Source organism: Phascolarctos cinereus, unplaced genomic scaffold, assembly GCF_003287225.1.
Source record: "Phascolarctos cinereus isolate Bilbo 61053 unplaced genomic scaffold, phaCin_HiC Scaffold_5;HRSCAF=322, whole genome shotgun sequence".
Taxonomy (NCBI): Eukaryota; Metazoa; Chordata; class Mammalia; order Diprotodontia; family Phascolarctidae; genus Phascolarctos; species Phascolarctos cinereus.
The window spans coordinates 351,898,100-351,918,186 of NW_027555958.1; the positions used below are offsets into that span (position 1 = coordinate 351,898,100).

A 20,087-nucleotide genomic window follows, 5' to 3' on the forward strand; every position below is an offset into this window, starting at 1 on the left:
TTACCTCTTTAGCACCAGAGCCTAATGGGGATAGCCCTGGTTTAAAACTGATTAAAAAACAATTTAAAACATTTGTGGGTTGAAGTTCAGGGATTACCGTATAGTTTCATCTCTTCCTTGATCTCAGCCCTACTCCTGAGACACAAGTCAGGCCTCTCTCTTTGGACAAGGTAATGGAATTGGAAAACAAGGTAAGTGATGTGATTAAAAATGATGTGATTATAGTTCAGACACCTGGGGTTTGGTGTTCTGTTCCACCCATGAGGGGTGTATTTGGCCTCCTCCATTCCCTGCGCTGGGGTGGAGGCAGCAGCTCTGAAACCTCCATCTAGCCAAGTCCCTGCTCCTTCTCCCTCAGATCATTTCTTTACACTAAAAGTCTCTCTGAGGCCATTGGTATCAAGGCTGTGCTGCTGCTGCTGCTGCTCAATTTTTTGTTATCAATGTAACAAATTATTTGAGGTTAAAGGAAGAAAAGAAAATGGCACCACTGCCAAACTCCACAATCAATTTTTTATTGAAATGCATAAGTAGGACAAGAATGTACAAAAACTAACATTCACTGTGGCTATTCCCATTAGGTCAATCTGTGCATCTGACGGTAACTTAGCAACATACCCCTTTCTCGTGCTCATTTCAGCAAAGACTTTACTATTCGGGGGTGAGGACGTCAAGAAAGTGGTGGAATCTCTTCTCCCCTCACCATTTCCCTTGTCTTCTCTTCCCCTCTTACAGTCCCTGAACCAGATGGCGAGAAGTCCACTGGTATACATTCAGTTGTCAATAACTCCTAAGAGAACCAGCTTGCTGGAAGGCAGGTAATTCAGTTAAATAGCTTTTTTTGGTACTATTCTGTACAGAACTTCCTCTCCAGCTCCAGCCAGAGGGGAAAAAGGCAGGAAACATCAAAGCATTTTGCACACACACAAATACACCCCCAAAATCTTATACTACAAGGTCTAGAAAATCCTAAAAGGCTTTTTCTCTCTATACTTATTTAAGGAGAGAGGGGAAATGGATGCTCTCCCTTCTACAGTTAATATTCACAGGAGGAAACCCCCTATTTAAAAAACACACCCCCAAAAAAAAAAGGAAAACAAAATCAAATTTTTTTTCCCCTTCATCTTTGTCCAAAGCTACTTCATAGAAAAAATAAACCGTAAGCAGGCTTCAAGAGATTTGTCATAGTTCAGTTTTCTTTCTCCTCATCCTCAACCCCACTCAGTCACTACAGAGCCACCATTTAATCAATAAAAGCTTATGCAAGGGCACTGGCCATGGAGGACCCCCAGCAGCCATCCTCACCCCCCTCCTCGGCACATTCACAATTTCCTCCAAGTTTACTCCTACAAGGAAACTCTCTCTTATTGTTAAGTAAAAGGTTACAGGTTTGGTCATTACCAACACCCACTTACTATGGACTTTTAGCTTCTGGGACAGTTTTCTGATTCTTGAGATGATCTGGGAGGTGACAGACAAAGCTACCTTGCTCTTTGCTAGATAAAACAAGGGGCCTTCAGACAAGACAATCGACTAGTTACTGTTTCTCAGCCTTCCTCTTGCAGTAGTTGCTGTAGGTTTCCTCAAACATTGCTTTACAGGGGAAACAAGCCTTCAGCTTGGAACAAATGAGGAACGAGCCCCCCATCTTTCGGTGGAGGGAATAAGTCTCCTCTGGCGGGGGGATGAGACGGTGCTTCAGCATGACGGGAATCAAACCATGGATCTTCTCAGTGGTGCTCTGGCTCCCAAAATCAAACGGTGAGTCTGAGGCAAAGGCCTCTCCCAGGATGAGAATAGCGTCTAAGTGGGCATCTTCCATGGCCTGGGAGGGGTGGAAGAAGGAAGCGAAAAGACAAGAAAATTAGGAAGACAGACCTCTGAGGCATTTATATTCTCAGACATTTGGGACACAGTTGGTCACTAGAAATGGTTTATTTTAGGGTTCAACAGCACCAGAGGAGAAAGTATTTTTAGCCTTGTTCATCTTCTCTCCAAAGGACATTGCAGTTGGCTGAAGTTAGTACTGATCTCATCCCGACCATTTAAAATCTCTTAATTAAGTCAAAACCAAAGGAGATGCAGCTGTGGCCTAAGACAGGACACCTTCTTACGTGAAATGTACCAAAGTGGCCTAGGGGACGCTCCCTCGGGTCTGAACTGGTACAGTTCAGAAAGTGCAAACTTAAGGTTACAGGTTTTAAACAGCACCATCGTCTAGCCTGGGAAGGGGATCCTCAGCTTACCTTCACTTCATAGCCAGTGAGGAACTTCATCTCTATAGACTTCTTCAACACGGTTTCTCTGTCCTGATCAGCCGCAGCTCTAATTAACTAGACACACACAGGTAAAGGGGCATGTCTCATGGCCACAAGTTGACTCCTTGGGTTTTAGTAACCACTCGTAACTTCATCTAGCTGCCTTCCAAATGCCCAGTTTTGAAGCAAAAGGGGAGAGAGATGTATGGAGGCAGATGCTTGGTTTGTGGGTGCCATAAGCCAGCTCCATTCTCTCCTGCAATAGCTATGACCAGCACTACCAGGAGATGGTCATTTTCCTGGCTGGGGGGAGGGGATAGGAGATGCTCTTTTTCCTTGGTTCAAATAATGTAACAGAGTATGAATCCCATTAAAGAGCTTCAAGTACATGTGGGCTTTCCAAGGCCACTCTACCTCCAGCCAAGTTCACACATTTCTCCGATTGAACTACTCTATGGCCCCACACCCAGATACAGCACACAGCACAGAGGTCAAGTTGTACTGAAATCCAAGCTGAGATTCAGGGTCAGTTCTGCTAGAGGGTCCCCTATCTCTGCAACTGGCCTTCCGTACCTGGATGTAAAGGTCAGTGAATGTTTCATCATACTCGCGGGTTGCTCCAAAGTCAAGGAGAGCCACCTGGAGAGGACCAGAGAAAAGAGTAAGAAGCTTCTGGGTGGGGTAGATAAGAGGAACGGGGAATGAGGACAGGGGCTGGAAAGAAGCTCTTTATTCCCTTCCACTCAGGAACAGTGTGGGCCCAGGTATCCCAAGGCAATGGGTGGGGGGAAATGTCCTCATTTACCATCCTCCCCAACTCCAGCCACCAGAGGCTGTTCAACTACAACTTCATGCTACCTGGGCATGGGGAGCAGGCAGAGAATACTGGGAGCAGCCAGGGCCACTGAGGCGCCTTACCTTGTGCTGCTGGGGATCGTAAAAGAAGTTAGACCAGTTGGGGTCAGTCTGCATGAACTGAAACTCAAACAGCTCCCTCAGACACAGGACCAGGATATTGTAGCATATCTGGGGGGGAAGAAGGGCAGGAATATGGAGATGACAACAACTATAAGCCTGTTCTTGGGAGGTACTGAGCACCCTCACCCTCTGCAGAGAGGAAGGGACACCCAGGAGGGAAAAGCCAGCACTCTGCTCTCCAGACTTATTTCAGAGCCTCCTGAGGGCCCAGTGGGGCAGAACAATCAGGCCTTCCATGAGTGAGAGAAGAAATTATTAAAGTTTGCCTCAGGATGACATCTGGGTCATGAGGGAAAGGAAGCAGCACTGCAGGGAACCCCACTGGTGCCCTGAAAGGTACATTCCTCTGTTCACCTGCCTAGAGTACATATGCAAGGGACTCACTTTATCCTGCTTCCCTTCCTTGTACTTCTCCCTGTCCCAAACCTATAATCTTTTTCATCAAGAAAATTGGTTTTTCAGAGATCATGGACTCTGTGGTGTTATTCAGAACATAGGTGTGGACAGGGAAAGGGCAGCCTCCATTCAATCATCTACAGAAGTGTGAAGGCACCCTCGAGAACCTCATTCCACTGAACAATTGCCCACTTTGCTCCCCTCTAACCAAACAGTAAGCCCACAGCTCGAGGCATATGTGTGAACGCTGAGCAAGAGCTCGTGTGGTACTGCTCCCTGAGACCAAGCCTTCCCTGAACCAATGCCCGCGAGTGCAGTTAAAAACGTGCATGTCTCCCGTGTGCAAAGTGCTCTTTTTTTCCAAGGAGCAGTGACTCCTAGTGGTCACCACAGCCCTGGGTTCAGAAGCACTTCAGCCACGATGCCTGAGCCACTGAAGGCTAACAGGCCATGCTGAGAAGGTGGCTCCTCCCTAAACCCTACAGTCACTCAGCTCTTCTAGACCCGAGGTCAGGCCAGGGCAAAGAACCGCTGGCTGGCAGCTCCTACTCCCGTCTCCCTTGCTCTCCCCACCATGCACCCAGCTGGCTTCCCCAGTGAAATACCTCGTTTCGAATTTCCTGGCTCAGCCCTTCTGCCTGGTCCAGGGGAAAGCCAGACACCAGCTCTGTGGTCAGGACGTGAGGACTACAAAGTTCATCTATGACCTCCGGCACGTAGAAGAACGGGTGATCCTTCAGCAGCTCCCTAGCCAGCAGAGGCACCAAGGAGAAAAAGGGTAAAGTAACTCCCCATCCAGGCTCTCCTTCCACAGGGGCTTCTACACTCTGGCTCTCAGGCCCTCCTCAGAGGGGAAGGCTGGAGTTCAGGAGGATGGCCAGGGAGAATTCCTGTCCACCCTGTAGCCTAGAAGCAGCCCCTGAGTGGGGGCAGGCACTGGACAGGCCAAGCCCCGCCCTCTGCAGCACTATGGATAAGGAGAGCAGAGGCTTACACCCTGGGCCTCCCCTCAGGACAGGGTCAGGGGACCAAAGGGGGGGATGGCAAGGAGGGGGGCTCCTAAGGACACACTTGAACTTCTTGGCACAGGCAGCTTCTCTCTTGTAGTCACACTCAAGGGCTAGCTCCCGTCTCAACACATCAATCAGATGTTCTGGGAACAGGCCTGGAAGGGGACAAGGAAAAGTGGGAAGAGGGCATCCAGGGGCCTTCAGGCCTTAACTCTAGTTCCAGAGCCAGCCAGACCCACCCCAACCTTTCTCCATCTCCTCCCACAGTGGCCTCCTCCTACCTTCAGGGAGTATGTTGCTCATGCCAAGAACGGTCATCAGATTGTTAACGTCACTGTTGATGCTCTGGGCCACTCCAGGGTACTACAAGAGAAAAGATGGACAGAGGAAAATGGAACAAGAGCCCCCCCATACGCACCCCGGCTGCCGGTGGTTGGGTCACTGCCCAAAGCCCTCCAGTCATGCTGAGAGCGGGGACTAGACTATGTGTCCTCATCACAGGACAGCAGTTTTTTTGGACAATTTCACATGTACTAGGGTCACACAAACAGTACATGAGACTTGAACCCAGGTCTTCCTGACTCCGTGACCTGTGGTCTATCCACTCTACCAATGGCATCAAACTCAAACAGAAAGGGATCCCTGCTGCTGCATACTGACTTAGAGAACCACAAATTAACATCATCTGTGTTGTATTTTTATTTATTTTGTTAAACACTTCCCAATTACATTTTAATCTGGTTCAGCAGAGTTTTAAGGACCCAAAACAGCTGTGACTTTGACACCTCTGCACTATACCATGCTATACACACACACAAGAACTTAATAAACTGTTGTTGAATGAATCTAACAGGCAAGTTTCCGAGGCTGCCTCCAAATGCTAACTACCAGAGCTGGCCCCTTGTCCCACCTTCTTCATCTCTGTCCCAGACTACATCCCAGTCCCATGATAAGGGAAGATGAGGCCTCCTCTGACAGATGGGAGGAATGTGCTGTTCACAGCTTAAAGAGCTGGTAATGGACAACTCCAAGAAGTTAAGAGAAAATGTACTGTCCAAACCCTGCCCCAAACATACTCCTACTTACCCATCTGCCCAGCCCGGTCAGACTGTAACCCTGGGTGGGATACAAACCTCCACCAGGATTCCAGGGCAAAACTCAACCTACCTGGATCTTCATGGCTACCTCCTGCCCATTTTTCATCCGGGCCAGGTGGACCTGCCCAATGGAAGCAGCAGCAAACGGCCGTTCCTCAAAGTACTCCAGCTTATCCCTCCAATTAGGGCCAAGGTCATTGTTCAGAGTTTTCTGGAGGGAAAAAGGGTCCAAGAGAGAGGAGACCAAATGAGAACTAAGTTCTGAAGCTTGACAAACACTAGATGTTTGAAAAACAGGCCCCATGAGCTCGTGAGGAAAGGAACAAAGTCACTTTGGTAGTATCACTCTTTTCAAGCTACTTCCAAACCAACATCTGGGTCCCTCTCTGTTCCCTGCTCAGGGAGAAAGAAATTAACTCAGAGACCCCCAACCAAACTATGACTACTGTCTATGCTGGTTGGTGTCAGGGTTATCACTGGTTCCTTCTGCCCAGCCCCCAGCCTCACCGTCATCTGTTTCAAGGGCATAAAGTCTGCACTTTGTCTCACACGGTCAAAGATCTTGGCCAGTTGGGGATTGATGAAAGCATCATCTGGGGGAAAAAAACACAGAATAGTTAGCAGAATGATTTTTGGAAGGAAAGAAAAAGAAAATGATGAAGTTATGGCAGGGGGTAGGGTTTTGTGGGGTCAGCAACCACCTCCTCCAGTTTTAGAATTGGAGGGGCTCAGGACTAGCTTCAGAAGCCACCCAGAAAAACCAAACAGGGACACAAAAGGTAGAATAAGTGGGAAAGAGCAGAAGACGCTCTCTGCCACTAACTAGATACATGCACTTGGACACGTCTCTCCAGCTCTCTATGCCCACCTCAGTTTCCCCCACTGTAAAACCTGAGAGGTGAGATTAGATGATTTCTTAGGTCCTTTGCATTTCTAACATCCTATAGGTTAGGTCCTCAGTCAAAGAATGAACTGACACATGTTATCAACCAATATTTATTAAGCACATCCCATATGAACCAGGGTTAAGTGCTGGGGATACAAAGACCACATTGAAATAGTCCCTGCCCTCAAGAAGCTTATATTCTCTTGGGCAAGATATCTGCAAATGAGATACAAGGTAATAACTTTATACACTATAAAGCTCTTCAGTAAGAGCTGTTAAAACCAAGGGTATTCCACTGACCCGAGAGCAGAGACTCTGACTCTAGGGTCCTTTCTTGGCTTACAGATCTCCTGTTGCCAACCTGCCCACCCCCGAGCTCCCACTGATGGCATCTGTCTTTTGTTTTTGAAGGGCTGGGAAAGAGGAGGAATCAAAGCCCCCCAGATCTGTGTCCTGTCCCCTAGCAAGTTCTGAGGTCCCACACTTACCCTGGATGCTCAGCATCTGCCCCAGCTTCAGGGCGGCTCCTCTCACCTTACACAGGGTGCTCACAATTCTCTCTGCATTTGCCTCAGAAAGAAAAGGACTTGAGTCCAAGACAGCCTTCTTTCCTGTTGCCACAGGACAAGAGGGAGGTTACCAGGGGGCCTAGAGGACCTTTTGCTCCCTCCCTCTCTCCCTGCCCCTCCCTCACCTCTTCCCCCAACCATACACAAGGACCAGCCTCTGGAATTGTTCTAAGAAGCAATCCCTTTTCTGTTCTCTTCTGGCAGGTGAGGGGGAGGTAAAACCAAAGGCAGGAAGTGTAGGTACCAAGCCCTAATGTGACCAAAAGAAGAGGCAGCAAGGGGGAATGGCCTCATTAATACCATGCATCAGAAAACGAGGCCCTGCCTGATGGCAACAGCTCACCTTTCTACTGAACTCTAAGGTTTGCAAAGCACCTTTCTCACAAGCCTGTGAAGAAGGTAATCCAAGTATTATCATCCCCATTTTACAGAGAAGCAAACTGAGGCTCAGAGTGTCTGTGGCTTGCCTACAGGTCCACTAAAGAATGCTGCTCCCCATGAAAAGCCCTTCTTTTCTTCATCCCATGAATCCTTTAGATGCACACCAAAGAAACAGCTCACGACTGACGATAGGAGTGAGGGCCCTTGTAAAAGTGGCTGTGTCTCGGAGCCTAAGCAAGACTCAGAAGAGGCAGAGCCCAGGTGTTGTTCGGTCGTGTTCCGACTTTTCATGACCCATTTGCGGTTTTCTCAGCAAAGATCCTAGAGTGGTTTGCTATTTTACAGATGAGGAAACTGAGGCACACATTTCAATATAAATTTAAATCTGAATAAGTGACTTGCCCAGGGTCACACAGCCAGTGTCTAAGTCTCAGGCTGGATTTAATTCAGGGAAATGAGTCTTCCTGACTCCAGGCCCAGCACTCTATCCACTGGTCCACCTCACTGCCCATAGAGGCCAGGCAGGATTGTCTTAATTTAAGGTCTCAACCTATATCAGCTCCCAGAAGCACAAAGCCCAGAGACAGGTGGGGAGATCTCCACTGGACTCAAGTCTGGGATGCCCTCAGACAGAGCTGCCCAGGGGCAGATCACAGCTTACCCCTATATGTCCCTCTTCACTCACATGCACAATATCACACCTCTCATTAGTGCCCTAATCACCCAAGAAGGCAAATCTCAACTTCCCAGGGCCCTTTTCTTCTGTAAACTATAAAATGAGGAGGAGGATGAAGCTGGCAACCTACTCTGAGATTCCCTCCCTGCCAGCTCTGTATGTGCTCAAGGGGGAACATCACCATATCCGTCACCCCTCCAGAAGCCCCAAAGCCGCTGCCTCTAGGCCCCAGACATCCCGACACAGAGAAGCACCCTAAAGGTCACAGACTCACCTACACGAGTCCCAGTGCATGCGTGTGAGCCCTTCAGTGACCACCCCTGTTAAGCGCTGGTAGCTAAAGCTCAGGCTCATTCCATAGACAATCCCCACCCCCACCCAGGGCCTTGGACACCAGAGTTCACTCACCCCATGAAGGACTAATGCGTTTTAAAGTAAATGTTAAATTTAATTACTGCTTGTCTAAACTAGTGTTTAACTAACTGCTACTAACTGTTCTCCTTTCCCCTCATCCCTCTCCTTTCCAATCTACCCTATATAGAGCTGCTAAAATATTCTGAAAACACAGATCTGTCATTTCCCCCAACAAAGCCTTTAGAAACTTCCTTTTGCCAATGGGATAAAATGCAAACCTCTTAAGCCCTCAAAGGCCCTTCAAAACCTAGCCCGCCCACTTTTTCTGACTTTATTTGATACTACTCCCATTCCCCTTGGTTTCCTGATCTAGTCCTGCCTTCGGTGACCATCAAGCAATGAATAAACATTAAGTGCCTACTAAGAGCGGGAAAAGGCAAAAGACGGTCCCTGCCCTCAAGGGGCCTACAATCTAAAGGGGAGACCACATGCAAACAAACGTGTACAGAGCAAGCTAGAGTCAGGATAATTAGGAAAAAATTAGCACTGGAATTTAGCAGGGCTGGAGAAGGCTTCCATAATGACCATCCCCAAAGTCTAACGCACACCCCAGCCAAGGTTCTGTCAAAATCTTTCTCTTCTTTCAAGGTTCACAAGTAAAGCCAGGTAGCATGGATAATGCAGAAATCTGTTTTACAAATCTATACATATTTATAATTGGTTCTGTTTTCTTGCCTTCTCAACGGATGGGGGTGGAGGAAAGAGGGAAAGACTTTGAAACTAAAAATAAACGTTAGAGGTCATTTCATCCTACCCCTTTGTTTTATAGATGAGGAAATTGGGGCCAAGACTTGACCAAGGTCACAAAGGCAGCAAACAGTAAAACCAACATTTGAACCCAGGCCCTCTAAGTCCAGCACTCTTCCGCATCCATAAAGTTTCCCATCTTCCCTCCTGTCTGCTCAGCTAAAGCCAATCTAAAGCCATTGTCAACTTCTCTTAGATCGAGGTGTCTGAACCTCTCCCTCATCTCTGCCAGATACTTTTGTATGACAGCTACTTAGGTATGTGCTACAGCACTGTCCCCACTAGACAGTAAGCTCCTCAAGGGCAGAAGCTGCGCCTTCTTCATCCTTTGTGCCCAGGACCTAGCACAGCTCCTTAGCCAGACTGAGGGCCTCCTTGCAAACGACCCTCAGGTCTGAGGAGCCTTCCCAAAGAGAGCTGGCCCCCAAAGGCTCCATCAGTAACTGAGCTCCCCCTTTCAAGAACCCAAACAGAGGCTGGCTGGTCGTGGGCTCCAGGAGAGCAGGGGCCAGATCTCAGAACCCTTCTACCACAGATTCCCAGCACAAATGGAATCAAAGGGAGCGGCCTCAGCCTCTGCCCATTCATTCCTCACACAGGGCTGGTCAGACACCCTTTCACCATGCCCCCCAACACCCCCCCCCCGCGAGTGCCCTGGACTCTCAAGGAATCCATGATGGAGAAGTCCAAGGAAGAAGAGAGAAGCGGGGAAAGAGGGGGACAAGAAAGGAAGGGAAGGTATTCACTTGTGTCTCTATCCCCCACACTTAGCCTACAGCCTGCCACATGGTGGACACCTGAAGGAAAAAATAAGATGAAGAGCAGTGGAGTATAATGGAGTGTTGAATGTGGAAATCAGGAAGCCCTGGGTTCAAATCCCAACCACAACACTTAACAGCTGAGTTACTTAATCTGGGAGTCAGTTTCTTCATCTGTTGCTGGGATTTAGTCCTTTCAGTCATGTCCGACTCTTTGTGGCCCCATTTGGGAGTTTTCTTGGCAGAGATACTGGAGTGGTTTGCCATTTCCTTCTCCAGCCCATTTTACAGTGAGGAAACTGAGATAAACAGGGTAAGTGACTTACTCAGGGCCACAGAGCTAGTAAGTGTGTGTAGCCAGATTTGAACTCAGGAAGATGAGTCTTCCTGCCTCCAGGCCCAGCACTCTATCCCCTGTGCCACCTAGCTGCCCTTCTTCGTCTGTAAAATGAGGCTAATGATACCTGTAATACTAATAACTACCTCACTACAGTAAATGTGTCATACAGTGGTCAGCTTCAGGACCTGGAGTCAAGAAGACAGAGGTTCAGATTCCATCTGAGACACATGTTGACTGTATGAACCTGGGCAAATCACAGAACCTCTATGGGGCCCCAGGCACCCCCACAGGATTCACCCCCTATGTCTGCAGTGATTCTGGGCTGCACTGGCGGAGGGAATTCCCACATCACACATGTTTCATGCCCAACTACGAGGGGGGGGCGGGTGTGTGTGTGTGTGTGTGTCTACAGAGAAGGACAAGAACAGGACACAAGGCAGGAAAGCAGAACGCCCTGCTTCTCTTACCTGTCAGACCCAATAAACAAGGGCAACCTGACAAAAGAAACTAATTGAGGCCAGAGAACTCCCAAGACACTTCCTGCTGGGGGTGGAGGGGTCACCACAGTGACTGATACCTTCCTAGGCCCTTCAATGCCACTAGGATGAGCTGGGCAATGAATAAGGGTCCAGCTGAATTTACAAACTATACTTTGTCAACAATAAATTCCTGAAAGGGGTGGGGGGTAAGGGTGTAGAAGGTTCCTGCAAAGCTTCACCAATTAGATCAAGTGCACCATACCCTCTACGGAATAAGAGACAGACTTTTTCTCCTTTAATGATTCAAAGATGAGACTTGAGAAAAAAAGCAGAGTGGTGTGACAGAGAGCTGGCCTAATTAAATAGCCACTGAGATCCCTCCCAATTCTAAACTTCTTCGATTCCATAACTAGCAGTAAAGACCTTTGCAAGTTCACACAACCACTGTAGACCTCAATGTTCTCATCAGTAAAATGAGGTAATAGACTCAGATCCCCTAACAGGATGGCTGTTCATAATTTGGAAACAGTAAATGCCTATACAATACAAGTATTAATACTGGTATTGTCATAGCCATGGAAAGAATTCCTGTCATACCTAACAGAATCTCAAGGGGATGGCAGTCTTAGCTTGGAGAGCATGATTCTCTGGGGTCACGATGAAAGCTACTGATTCCCACCCACTTACCAACAGGCTAACCCTGAACACGATCTCATACCGGCACCGAAGTTATTTCTTGGCTGCAGTCACTCCGGACTCATGGGGTTTTTCCTGGCCTTGGCCTGAGGTGTCGGTGCCTCTGTGTAGACAAGACCCCACCCCCCACCCCCAGTCAAAAAATAAACACGTCTCTGTGGATTTGGGGGAATGTCCAACCTGACTGGAGTCAGAACAACCAACATATAAGTGAGCTGCAGATGAGAAGTGGAAATGCGCCTCCCGAAGTTTGGGAGCAGTTAATTCTGAATACAGGCAGAGAGCTAGGAAATCTGGATCAAGCAGGAGTGTGCAAGCAGGCCGCTGCTGATTCCAAGGTCCAGAGCTATGAAGGAATGATCGGGCAGGGGATCCTTCAAGGGGAGTGGGAGACAGCAAAAAGGAAAAGAAAGCGAGGAAGGTTATGAATGAGTGAGAAACACGTGACCTGTCCTGAGAAGGGAGAGGAAGGAATTTCTCTGAGCAGAGCAGAACCCATTCAGGTTCACTGTCGGTTCACATAACTGTGTAGGGTTCAGGTGACTGGAGACCGAGGGAATGAGCACAGGCCCCCACAGGACCCTGATTTTCCAAGGACCTGAGCACTGAGACAAAGAACAGAGCCTGGGGTGTGGACCAAGGCAGAATAAACCAGAAGAAATGGCAGTAACCCCAAGGGTATGTCTAAAGGAGGAGCCATGGCGTGAAAGGAGAGTGAAGACAGAAGACAGCTGGAGCGATGACTGACACATTAAACCTGTGCCAAGGATGCAAGGCCCTGAGCCGGTAACTCTCCTCACCTACATGAGACTATGTGCCAGCCGCCCCTTACCCTGTAATAAAAAGAGCTGTGTACCTAAATGGACCTGGCCCACTCTGTCCTGCAGTAGACAGGAGGGTGGGGAACAAGGTTTACAGCCAGAGAGGAGAAGGGAGGTAAGAGAGCTAAAGAAAAGGTCATGAGTCCTAGGGGCACAGACTTAGGAGAAGAGAGGGGAGAAGGAAGAGAGGAACTGGTTGTAGCACAAGCGTCGTGGCTCCTCCACAGATCTAACTTCCCCTGGCTCTTAGGGGGTTGGTACATGAGTGGAAAGAGCGATGGGTTTGGAGTCAGGAGACCCAAGGTTAAAACCCTGGCTGGTACTGACCTTGTGACTAGCCTCCTTTGTAAGATAAGAGAACAAGATGGGATGGTCTCTAACCTTCTTCCAGGGCCAGACCCTAGGATTCCCTCAGCATGAGAGGACACCCGGTGAATGCAGTGAAAAGGGGCCTGCATCTCAGGCAGAGCCCAAGTTTAACTCTATCACTTACTACCTTCTGTTTCCTCATCCATGAAACTAACTGGGCTTGCCCCAGATGACCTTTAAGGTCACTTCCAGCTCTAAACTGATGTTTCTGGGACCATTCTGACAGAAGAGAAGCTCCCTGCAGGTACGGTATCACTTTTTATCTCTGTATCCACTGTATCCAGCCCAGCGCCTTGCACACACTAGGCAGTTGATCTGTGTTGGTAAAATAAGTGATTTCCTGCTCTCTATTCTCTGCCCTGACTCTGCTGCCCCCTACCCCATGCTGGCAGCTATGGCTCACTATCCCCACCCCCTTGGCAGAGACCACCAATTCCTGTATTGAAATCATGAACAAACAAGGGGGGTTAGGGATGAGGGAAGGGAGAAGAAAAAGTAGCACTGTGGGAAGATGGAAAGGCTGGCTTCCCATTCCTGCAAAATGGGGATTCCATTTCCAAAAGTGTCTCATCACTGGCACTATAAATACTCGAGCTAAATTCTGCTCTCTGCCCTCTACCTGCAAGGTCAGCAGCTACTTCTACCAACCCAACTTTCTGAAAGGCCCTCATCTCCCCACTGGAACTGGGTCCTAGAAGAAGATCTGGGGCCAGCACGATTCTCTCTGTACCGATGGCCTCTGAGGAGGAGATAATCAGCTAGCAGTCACCACGCTGACGGCAGGGAATGGAACCCAACCCCCTTCCAAGGTGGATTTTACTAAGAAACTGTCTTTGAGGTGAAGAGGAATCATTTAAGTGAACACGCAGCAGGCGCACACAGATGGGCCTGGGTTTGGATGCCAGCTGAAGGGACCTCTGTCTCCCCCTCTGTAAAAGCAGAGGTTGGACTAAAGGGTCCTTGCAGCCCCTTCCAGTCCTGTACCTGGGCTGTTCTATGAGCAGCAGCAGAAAGAACCAGAAGGTGGCCATCTGAGCCAGGCTTTCCTTCCATTCGGAGGCATCTGGAGTCTGGAGGCTCTGAAGGCAAAAGGGACTAAGCATGGAATCTGATTATCGCTCCAGGCCCAGCCCACTCCCCCAAGGGCACCCCCAGCTCTGAGAACCAGGGCTGGCTCTGGTGGGGTCCCTGAGGCTGGTTCTACTCCCACACAGGGACAGAAGAGAATTCCCCTTCCTCCTCCCTCCCCACTAATTAAACAATTTCAACTGCAACTTTGCTATTTATCCTCTGGGGTGGACATCATGCGCCTTGAAGACCGGAACAGTCCTGACACCTAAGGACCTGGCTCCCAGTGTGGCTGCCCAGCCCCAGCCCCAGCCCCTGCACCTGATCTCAGCTCTAAGCAGCCCTGGGCAAAAAAGGCTTAAAGAAGGAACACACAGACCCAGGGGGAAGACTGCAGCCATTCAGCTGCCCTTTGGAAACATGTGAAGAGGGAAAAATCACATGCACAAACCTGGATAATTTGAAATTTAAACAAATCTAAAAAGAAGCTGTAGGAGGAAGGGGGCAAGGGCTACACATGAAACAGCAACTAGTACCTAGCACCTTCAAGAAGACCAGTTCAATTCCATCAACACACAAAAAACAAAAGCTATTAGGTTCAATAAAGCAGGCCCTCTAAGGCTTGGCAGCCCTTTGTCAGCTACCGGTTTGCATTACTGTGTGTTTCTGGAAGTAATAAAAGTCTGTTTTCTTTTTCAAATACTCTATAATTAGGACTTGTCACTAATTCAGACAGCAGATCCTCCCCTAAACCCAGTTAAGGAGATCTGACAAGTCCCACCCTTAACACAACCCCACCACAAGATGTGCCGGGGACGCAGGAGACCCTGATCTCAGCCAGGGGGCGCACGTGTGCCCCCAAGATCAAGCAAGTCCCGCCCATGCTAACCTGGCCTCCCCCAGGCTGCTAAGGAGGAGAGGAACATCTTTATATTAAAAAGGAAGCCCTTCCCACAGGAAGGGAAAAGAACACACACACACACACACACACACACACACACACACACACACACACACACAGAGACTGGATCGCAGGCTTGCATTTGCTCCCACCAGACCCTCAGGCGTTTGTGGAGAAGAGAAGGGACTCCATCTTCAGCAGAGTCTTTTTGGGGTTCAAGAACATGACTCACCTGCGCTATTCTCAGGTCGGAGGCTCTTCTTGGCAACTTCAGCCAGGGCCCCAAAGCCCAGACCAACAGCTAGACCTGAAACAAGAACAAAAACACAGTGCGGGTCATGACAGCAATGCCAAACCACAATGCCCACTGCTACTAATCTTTACAAAGTGCGTTACAGTGTGTGCAAAGTGCTTCTCTCCTCACTATGTAATCCCATATTATCATCCCCATTTTAGAGGTGGGAAAACTGAGGCTCGGAGAGGTTAGACTTGTCCATAGGCCATACTATCAATTCTACTCTGGCCAGACCAACAGGTGTAACAAGGAAGCTCCGTGTCAGGTATCCCTGAGTTAGCCCAGCAGTCACTCAAAATACTCTAAAAAATACAGATCTTTTTTACTTATAAGCAGCCCTGCTCCTCAGTGCCGCAGGCACATACATTCTGTGTACTGGCCTCTCTCTTCTCCACCCTCCTTCCAATTACCTTCATCTGACCACAGAACTAAGGAGTTTGAAACCTCATACAAACAAAAAACCACATGGAACCATTACTGACCAGGTGAACACACACACACACACACACACACACACACACACACACACACACACACACACACGCACACGAATTTGTTGGCCTTTTTGATGTCACTGAGCCCTTTGGTAAAGTCTCAAGAAAACTATGGACCCTTCTCAGAATCACCCTTTTGGAAGCATGAAATAAGGAGGGAGGATCACAAAGGAAACCAATTATACTGAAACACCATTTTCAAAATGTTTTTTAAAACCAAGTTCATGGACCTCAGGTTAAAATGCTCTATGCTAAGGAGGCCTGGGGAATCTATGCCAGAGAAAAATAATGAAAATGATCATTGCTGCTTAATTGGGGACCCAAATCAGTAGAAATCAGTATTGCCTCACATGGTAGAACCAGAAAAAAACATCTTCACTCACTCTAGTCTATACAGCTTTAGAGTTTTACAACAACCCAGGCTTTTCCATGGCACCTTCCTCCTAAAGCTCCTTTCCCCAACCAAGCTCATTTTACAGATGAGGAAACTGAGGCCAAAAGTTAAGTGACTTGCCCAAGGTCACACAGCTAGTAAGTGTCTTTGAGGCCATGTTTGAACTCAGGAAGATGCACTACTTAGCTGCCCCAATTCTTAGGGAAATTTTTTTTTTAGGAAACTCCTAAAAATCTCTAAGGGTGATGACAAGGATTCCAAGTCCTTTTTCTTCAACACCATTCAATATTGCCTCCCATTAACTCAAGGGGTAGGCTGGAAGGCTCAAATAATTTTCCACAAAAAAAACCTAATTTCTTTTTCTTTTCTTTTTCTTTTTTAAAACTAACTTCTTTGACAGCTAGGTGGAGCAGTGCATAAAATGTCAGGCCTAGGCAGGAAGACTCATCTTTATGAGTTTAAATCCAGCCTCAGACACTCACTGGCTGTGTGACCCTGGGCAAGCCACCTCACTGTTTGACTCAGTTCCCTCATCTCTAAAATAAGCTGGAGAAGGAAATGGCAAACCACTCCCATGTCCTTACCAAGAAAACCACAAGAGCGGGACACAACTAAACAACAAAAAGTAATTTCTATAAAATACATGGGATGCCATTCTTGGGACTGGGACAGATATAGGTCACAAAATTTTACAAGTGACACTGACACTGAAACTCCAAAAAGGACAAGGCTCAAAAGACCATGAGAGTCTAGATGCCATATGGCCCCACCCTCATATCCTCCCCACTTCCTACTGATCCTACCTACCATCGTTCACTCCCTTTGTCCTCAGCTTGATTCAGTCCTGAAAAGGAAAACTCAAGCCAGTCACAGTGTTGAGGGACAGGCGTGTGGTCAGAGCCGCCTGAGTCTTCTCCACTCACCCTCCTTCCTGCATACAGCAATGCGCTATAAAGGTCAACAGGAAGGGAGCACACGAAAGCTGCTCACTACCATGTCTCTTTACATACACACTCCATAGATGATGAACGCATAAGACCTGGGAGCTGGGAGATATCCCCTTACAGATCATCCAGTTCAACCACCTCATTCTACAGATGAGGAAACTGAGAACCAGAGAGTCACTTGCCCAAGGTCTCACATCTATTTTATCAGAATTTTAACAATTCTGTCCTTAAACATTACAAATGTTTAAGCAAGCCCAAAATATGAAAATTCCTTTTTATATGGAAAAGGTAAATAGGGGGCAATCATTGCCTTTATAAATTTAACCTTCAGTAAACAGTTTCTCAAATGAAAATATGATTCAGTGTATTAAAATGAAACAGATGCAACATCTCCTGATTAAAAAATATGTGCCTATAAAAGAAAAAGTCACGGGTAGGAGGGTGGGAGGAAAAGTTTGTGTCAAAGATTTGTAAGGTTTTCTCAGAACCAGTCTTCCAGAGGATGAGAACAGCAAATTCAGATATCAGGATCACAGGCTAGAGCTGTTCCCAGCTCCCTCCAAGCCTCAGTTCTGTTTTTTTCTACCTGAAGCGAGGAGTGGGGAGGGAGAGACAGACAGACAGACAGAGGGACAGAGACCTCACTTTAGCCTGAGGCCATTTTTTTATGCAGCAACTTCATCTCCCTAGAATACACCCCACCACAGCTCCATCCCTTGCATTGGTTCAGGACTCTATTCCCATAGCCACCACCTGAGCTCAGACCCTCACTGCCTCTGGCCAAGATTACTGCAACAGCCTCCTCCCGCCCACACCCACCAGCAATGATCCTTGCGCCGCCCTACTTAGTAGTCTCCAATGGCTTCCTATTCCTCTAGGCTAAGAGAGAAAGTCCTCTGGAAAACCTTCTCCCGCCCCAGGTGGCACACCACTGCCCTGCCTTAAGGACTCTGTGATCCAGCCAAATTGACCTTCTCACTGTTCCCCATCCCTCTCCCTTCTCCCAACATTATCATCATTATCAAACCTATATAGATAGCACTTTAAGGTTTGCAAAGCCTTACAAGTTACAAAGTTCACAAATATTATCTTTGATCTTCACAATAATCCTATGAGGTGGGTGCTATTATTATTCCCATTTTACAGATAAAGAAACTGAGGCAGAGAGTGAATGACTCACCCAGAGGCGCTCAACCCTTAAATATCTGAGGCCAGATTTGAATTCAGGTCTTCCTAACACTATGCCTTTGCACTGGCTGTCCCTTATAGCTGGAGGTAGTCCCTTCTCGCCTCTGCCACCTCACAGAATCCATTACTCAGCAGCACCTTCTACAGGAATCCTTTCCCAATCCTTCCTCTGCAGTCTGCCCTCCCCAACTATCCTGTAGTTAACTACCCTCTATTTTATTTATATTTGCGCCACATACTCATGTGTGTCCTTGTCTCTCTCCCTTTCATAAAGTGAGCTCCCTGGACACAGGGACTGTTCCTTTCTGTCTTTGTACCATCCCCAGTGCCTGGGACATAGCCTGGCACTCCTGGAGGCTTCATATCCAACTGCCTGCGGATTGGCCGATAAGAAAAGGGGCCTCAAAGGACCCAAGCGAGGTGTTGGTGACTGTGCTCCCCAGCGGGAGCTCCTCATTCGGGGCCCATCTACTCTCACTTGACTCACACACAGTTCCAACAAGCTGGGCCACTCCAGTTTCTTGAACGCTACAGATCAGAAGCAGTAAAAATGAGAAAGTCCGACGAGAGCTCTTGAAGCAAGAGGCTAAAGCTGTGCCCTGATGAGAGCTGGGAGGGGAGGTGAGCACAGGAAAAGCAACCTGGCACTGCTGTAGGAGGAAGAACAGCCAGGGAGCCAGTGCAGTTGGAGCACAGAGGCCTCACAGGCCAAGAAAGACAGGCTGCAGAGAGCCAGGATGTGCAAACAGGGCTTTGGGTTTTATCCCAGAGACAAGGGAGAGCCACTGGGCCTCCTGAGGGGGAGAGTAACATGGTCAGAGCTCCATTTTTCTGGCAGCTGTGGGAACTGTTTTTCTTCCAAACTTAGTTTTCTTATCTGCAGAAGAAACCGTTTGAACTCAGTCTCTAAGGTCTTCTAAATCCTATGAAATCAGAAAGAACTGCTAAAGGCAGCAACACAACAGGACAGCATGACCCTGTGGAGGAGACAGAAAAACTAAAAAGAGCAGACACCGGAGTACTGTAAGGGTGGTTAATGTAGGGCACCCTCACATAACTCTAGAGAGTCCTGAGGACGTCACTTTATTACTGCACAATATAATAATATTTCCAAAGGAAAACTCTGGGTTGCTGAGAAGTCAAATCATGTTCAGAAGTCTGGAGAGTATGTAATACATTTTCAGAGAATTTGATTCCAAACAGTTAACACTGAAGTTTGGGCGGCTAACAGGTAAAACAAGTTATCTGAAAAACTGACTCAGATGAGGGGCACCTCAATCCAGGACTAACACAAAACCATCTGAGCCCCATCTCAGTCAAATGAGGGGGCAGAACCAGATGACCTCTAAGGCGCTGTCCAGATCTGCCAGGCTTTGATTTCCTATGAGGTTCTATGAACAAAGGCAAGCTATTGAATCAACTTCTTTAATGAACAGGAGGCCTACGGAGGAGGTAGTAGAGGCCTCCTGTCTCCTCCACTCACAATGCCTCTAGCTCTCTCCTTCACATCCCATTCATATTTAGAAAGAAAGATATGGCTTAAGTTGGTATAAGCTGCTCCCCCGGGTCAGGCCCAGCCACTCTCAGCTTGCCTCACTCGCTGTCAGCCTGATCCGGCCTGTCTTGGCTCACTGTGGCTTGCAGCTGCACGTGGACACTGGGCAGGATGGACAGCAGCCCCATGTGGTCTGGCATCCCCAATTCAACATTAACTCCAATTTCCTCTCTTCTCTTCTGTTCCCCTGGCTGCTTGTCTTATCAAAATAAAGTGCAGAGGCAAAGTTAACCTTCAAACAGCTCATGCCTTAGATAATTTCTTCTCTGTAATATGACTTTCCCTCCCTAAGTCAAACGCAAAGAGAAACTCTCCCACATAAACAAGGCAGCTCCAGTCTGACAAGATGAGCCCATCCTGAGATGCTGCA

The 20,087-nt window shown here is 48.0% G+C and overlaps 1 protein-coding gene and 1 long non-coding RNA gene across 2 annotated transcripts in view; one reads left to right on the forward strand and one right to left on the reverse strand.

Moving 5' to 3' along the window:
• Positions 1-499: 499 nt before the first annotated feature.
• COQ8A (coenzyme Q8A) overlaps positions 500-20,087 on the reverse strand; it is a 72,172-nt gene continuing 52,584 nt past the window's right edge. The window contains 11 exon segments of the mRNA XM_020982132.2: positions 500-1,825; positions 2,247-2,333; positions 2,832-2,897; positions 3,177-3,284; positions 4,238-4,379; positions 4,704-4,797; positions 4,924-5,005; positions 5,810-5,950; positions 6,247-6,332; positions 7,114-7,236; positions 15,077-15,151. Coding sequence (XP_020837791.1) covers positions 1,538-1,825; positions 2,247-2,333; positions 2,832-2,897; positions 3,177-3,284; positions 4,238-4,379; positions 4,704-4,797; positions 4,924-5,005; positions 5,810-5,950; positions 6,247-6,332; positions 7,114-7,236; positions 15,077-15,151 — 1,292 coding nt within the window. The 3' untranslated portion in view covers positions 500-1,537.
• On the forward strand, positions 4,320-5,492 carry LOC144457785 (uncharacterized). The gene is made up of 2 exons (XR_013487291.1): positions 4,320-4,410; positions 4,910-5,492. It is a non-coding gene; the product is annotated as an uncharacterized LOC144457785 (long non-coding RNA).